This window comes from Pinus tabuliformis, chromosome 7 (genome assembly GCF_031772625.1).
Source record: "Pinus tabuliformis cultivar Carrire ecotype Pingquan chromosome 7, CPIR1, whole genome shotgun sequence".
NCBI classification, from domain to species: Eukaryota; Viridiplantae; Streptophyta; class Pinopsida; order Pinales; family Pinaceae; genus Pinus; species Pinus tabuliformis.
In genome coordinates this window covers 1,640,103,611-1,640,108,412 of record NC_142293.1, presented here as the reverse complement: position 1 = coordinate 1,640,108,412, position 4,802 = coordinate 1,640,103,611, and the positions used below count along the sequence as shown (strand labels likewise).

At 42.8% G+C, this 4,802-nt stretch overlaps 1 protein-coding gene across 1 annotated transcript; it reads left to right on the top strand.

Moving 5' to 3' along the window:
• The first annotated feature begins 1,388 nt into the window (after positions 1-1,388).
• Positions 1,389-4,346, top strand: LOC149254651 (subtilisin-like protease SBT1.7). Its single transcript, XM_089460201.1, is given in 3 exon segments — positions 1,389-2,999; positions 3,002-3,253; positions 3,256-4,346. Coding segments are annotated over 3 exon segments (2,307 nt in total). The 5' UTR covers positions 1,389-1,894; the 3' UTR covers positions 4,206-4,346.
• The last annotated feature ends 456 nt before the right edge of the window (positions 4,347-4,802 follow it).

The following is a 4,802-nucleotide window of genomic DNA, read 5'->3' as shown; positions in this document are numbered from 1 at the left end:
AATAATAGTTTAGAGTGAAAAAAGGTATTATGTCATTTTCTATGAAATGAATGGTTGGTTTTGCTAGTGTTTTGAACATCAAAAATTGAATTTCTTTATTTTTATGGTTGAAATATTTCTGCATGTTCCATCCAAATTAAGAGCGGTTGTTGTCATTCTCATCTCATTATCGCTTGCACATGAGAAGTAATGTGAAAAGGAAAGAGTGTAAATCTTAAGTATGTTATAATAATGTGTTAGGGATAGTAAATTAATGTAAGTAACTTATAATAATGTGTTATGATAGTAAATTAGGATTATAGTTTTAAAAATATTTTATTTGTTTTAATTATATGTTTTATTTTTTAAAACATTAATAATAAATATTAATTATATTTAGTAAGTAAAATGTTTTTTTTATATATATATAAAGAAGGTAGGGTTTTAAGTTTTTTTTGGTATATTGTTGTGGTTACTTGTGCTTATAATTTGGTGAGAAACTTTGGAATTTTAGATTTAAGTGGGTAAGAATATATAGTTTTTTTTGGTGCTTTCAGAGTGTTAATTAATTTATGTATTTTAAAATGTAATTTAAATACGTAAATTTGTGATTTTGTTAATAATTTTATTGTAAATTTGGAATGGAATGAAAAGAAAAATAAAAAAAACAAAGAACTTGGAGTTTTTATTAATAAATAAATTTTAAAAATATATATTTTTTTGGTAAATTTTATATTTTAATCATTATATATTGTAAAATTTAGTAATTATATATATTTGATATAATATTTTTTTGTTTTTTGTTTTTTTTTCTTTTGAGTTTATGAATTTCTCTAAAGTGCGTGGGATTAGTTTGTTGTTGGAAAATAATTATCCAAGTGGCAAAATTACTAAGATCACATCCAATCTAGCCTATACAAACTTTTAATAAAATAAAATAAAATAATATATATATATATATGGATGGATACTAGAATAGTAATTTAAACTGCGACAATCTCATTAATAAATTTGTCAATATATATTTTATTTTCTATTTATAATGGCACCAACAAATATCTAAATATGATAGCAATGTATATCAATCACTTTATTAATGTAGTTGTGTCAATTACAAATAAATATAAATAAAGCAAAATTTTACATATATATATATATATATAAAACTTAACCTTTGTCCTCGTGATGAATCACAAGAGAGGGTTTGAAACATTGGCTCCAAGAAATTGTTCGATGTGATCTCTCCGAAAAAAATCTCTTCTAAACATTATAAGTCACAAAAGTCTAAAATAAAAAATATAGATACATTTCTTCGTATATATATATACATCGGACGTAACATATATATATTTCTTCATCTATAGATCTGACTTAACATATATATCGATAACATATTGCAAAATACCCTGAATTTTCTAAAATCTCACAGCCCATTGTTACAGTGGATGTAAAAGCGCTCTACAACCTGTTGTGATAGTGGATTAAGAGTGCTGTACAACCCACTGCAGTAATGTTTGTGAGAGTGCTCTGTCAAAGAAAAACAAAAGCTTAAAGGGTATCTTTAGCATATAAAAGGAAATTATTTTCAAAGATGAGTGGCGTATCAGACAAAAGGCATCCCCAAAATGTAAGATCCATCCAAAGCAAAAGCCTTGAAAACTGAAAAAGGAGGCCCTCGATTTAAGATGAATTCATTATTTCTACGACCGTTGAAGTGACACAGCCGTTCTCAAATGGGTTGTGCGCATGCGGTGTTTTGATGTCATGGGGATTCGATCTGCTAGTGCGGTCACAGAGTAATTTAATATATATAATCAATTGTGGCGTAGAGTCTCAGGCAAGTGGCGCTCCATATCTCAGTCCCTTCCTCTAGAACTGCCAGAGTATGCTGTAGAGTGCTCGAGATTGTGAAGGTATGGGGAGCTCTGGAATTCAATGGATTCGGCTTTTGTATTGTTTAGCAGTGGTTGTGGGCTGTGCTGCAGAAGCTCCTCAGACGTATGTTGTTCATGTGTCCAAATCCCATATGCCCTCTGTGTTTGATAGTCATAAACAATGGTACGCTTCGACTGTCAAATCTTTGGAAGGAGTTGAAGAAAAAGGAGAAGAGAAGATTCTGTACAGTTACGATCAGGTGTTCCATGGATTTGCGGCGAAGCTGAGTAGTGCGCAGGCGGAGGCGCTGGAGAGCGTGGAAGGGATTCTGGGTGTTTATCCAGAGACCGTGTACGAGCTCCACACCACACGGAGCCCCACGTTTTTGGGATTAGACCGGAACGACGGATCGGCGTGGTCTGTGTCGGACCAGGCCGTCGATGTCGTTGTCGGTGTGCTCGACACTGGTGCGTGGCCCGAGAGCCCGAGCTTCAGCGACGCTGGGATGAGCCCCGTGCCGAGTCAGTGGAAGGGAGAGTGCGAGGTCGGCACCGCGTTCAACGCCTCGCACTGCAACAAAAAGCTGATCGGAGCTCGGTTTTTCAGCAAGGGCTACGAGGCCGCGCTGGGGCCTGTGAACGAGATGAGGGAGTATAGGTCCCCGAGGGACCAAGATGGCCACGGGACTCACACTGCGTCCACGGCTGCGGGGTCATCAGTGCCCGACGCGAGCCTGATGGGCTACGCTAAGGGGAATGCGAGAGGAATGGCGGTGAAAGCGAGAGTTGCGGTGTACAAGGTTTGCTGGGCTGCGGGGTGTTTTAGCAGTGATATTTTGGCTGGGCTTGAACGCGCCGTGGAGGACGGTGTTCATGTTTTGTCGCTATCTTTGGGTGGAGGCGCGGTGCCTTATTACAGAGATGGCATTGCGCTCGGTGCCTTCGGGGCTATGGAGAAGGGGATATTTGTCTCCTGCTCGGCCGGTAACTCGGGGCCCGATCCCATGACGTTGGCGAACGTGGCTCCGTGGATTACTACCATCGGTGCGAGCACTCTGGATCGGGATTTTCCAACGCCTGTGTTGCTCGGCAACGGTGCGAGCTACGATGGTGTGTCGTTGTACAGCGGGAAGGGACTCCCGGCTGGAAATTGCCGCTTATTTATGCCGTCAATGCTAGCAACGGTAATACGAGCAATCTTTGCCTGGCGAATACGTTGGATCCGAAGCTTGTGATGGGCAAGATTGTGCTCTGTGACAGAGGAATCAACGCAAGGGTAGACAAAGGCAACGTTGTGAAATCTGCGGGCGGTGCGGGTATGATATTGGCCAACACAGCGGCCAACGGTGAAGAGCTCGTGGCCGATTCTCATCTGCTGCCGGCATCGGCGGTGGGGAAAAAAACGGGGATTTGATCAGAAACTACGTGCTAACGAACCCCAACCCTACAGCAACGATTCAGTTCAAGGGCACCGTTTTGGGCATCAAGCCTTCGCCGGTGGTGGCTGCATTCTCCTCGCGTGGTCCCAACCCCATGGCACAGCAGATTCTGAAGCCCGATGTCGTGGCGCCGGGCGTGAACATCCTCGCTGCCTGGACAGGCGCCGCTGCGCCATCGGAGCTGAAAAGTGATAAGCGTCGGGTGAAGTTCAATATTATCTCTGGCACTTCGATGTCGTGCCCGCATGTCAGCGGCCTGGCGGCGTTACTGAAGGGCGCGCACCCGGAGTGGAGCCCAGCGGCAATTCGGTCCGCACTCATGACCACTGCATACACCGTGGACAACTCCGGGAAACCCCTCCGCGATGTCGCGACCGGAGCCCCGTCAACGGCGTTCGACCACGGCGCCGGCCACGTCGACCCTGAGAAGGCACTCAACCCGGGGCTCGTCTACGACATGGGCGTTCAGGACTACGTGGACTTTCTCTGCTCTCTGAGCTACACACCGGCGCAGATACAGATGGTGACCAGGAGCGCTAACGTTACCTGCAGCCGGAAAGCGCTTGCCAACAGGAATCCCGGCGACATCAATTACCCGTCGTTTTCCGTCGTTTTCGGCGTGAACGAGGACGACAAGTCTTCCGGCACCGTCGTGAAATACCAGCGTACCCTCACCAATGTTGCGCCTTCTGCTTCGAAATACAGCGTGGCCTTTTCTGCTCCGGCTGGTGTGGCCGTTTCCGTGAAGCCGAGGACGCTCTATTTCCGAGAAGTGAACCAGAAGCTCTCTTACACCGTCACGTTCGTCTCCAAGAATGTGACGACTTCGAGCCCTCCGAGCTTCGGGTCGGTCATATGGACGGACGGAGTACACAAAGTCAGGAGCCCCGTTGCGTATAGCTGGCAATCTTAGTTCGAATCCCGTGCACCAAATCTCTATTACCTACCAGTATTGGCGCTTTAAAGTATTAGTGAACTTGCAAGTATTATACAATGTATGAATGCGTTTTCCATTGCGTGTAAACTTTCGAAATATATGAATGAATTGTCTTAACCTCCACTGGGAAACAAATACCAATGTACAGACTTTGTGTTGAAGAATTTCATCTATTTCTTAATCAGACTTTGTGTTGAAGAATTTCAACTATTTCTTGGATATTCATTTATGCAGGGGTGGCAACAGAACAAAAGTAGGAAAACACATCACAGGAAGCACTGTGGATTTAATAATATCCACAGTGTGTAACAAAAGAAAACTTCTCATTAGTTAATGTGTCAAGATTAACTCAAGTTACTGGATTGTAACATCCTTATCTTTTTTTTGAAGAATTTTCGGCGAAAATCACATAGAGAAACTTATGTCGACGCTTTTTCGAACCATCCAGTGTGGTTCATCGTCGGGACAAGAACCATCCAGTGTGGTTCATCGCCAGGACAAGTTGAATGAGCAGATCACATTTAGCACATTAAATAGACAGGGCAGAGAATCTTGCTCTCTCTATTTAATGTG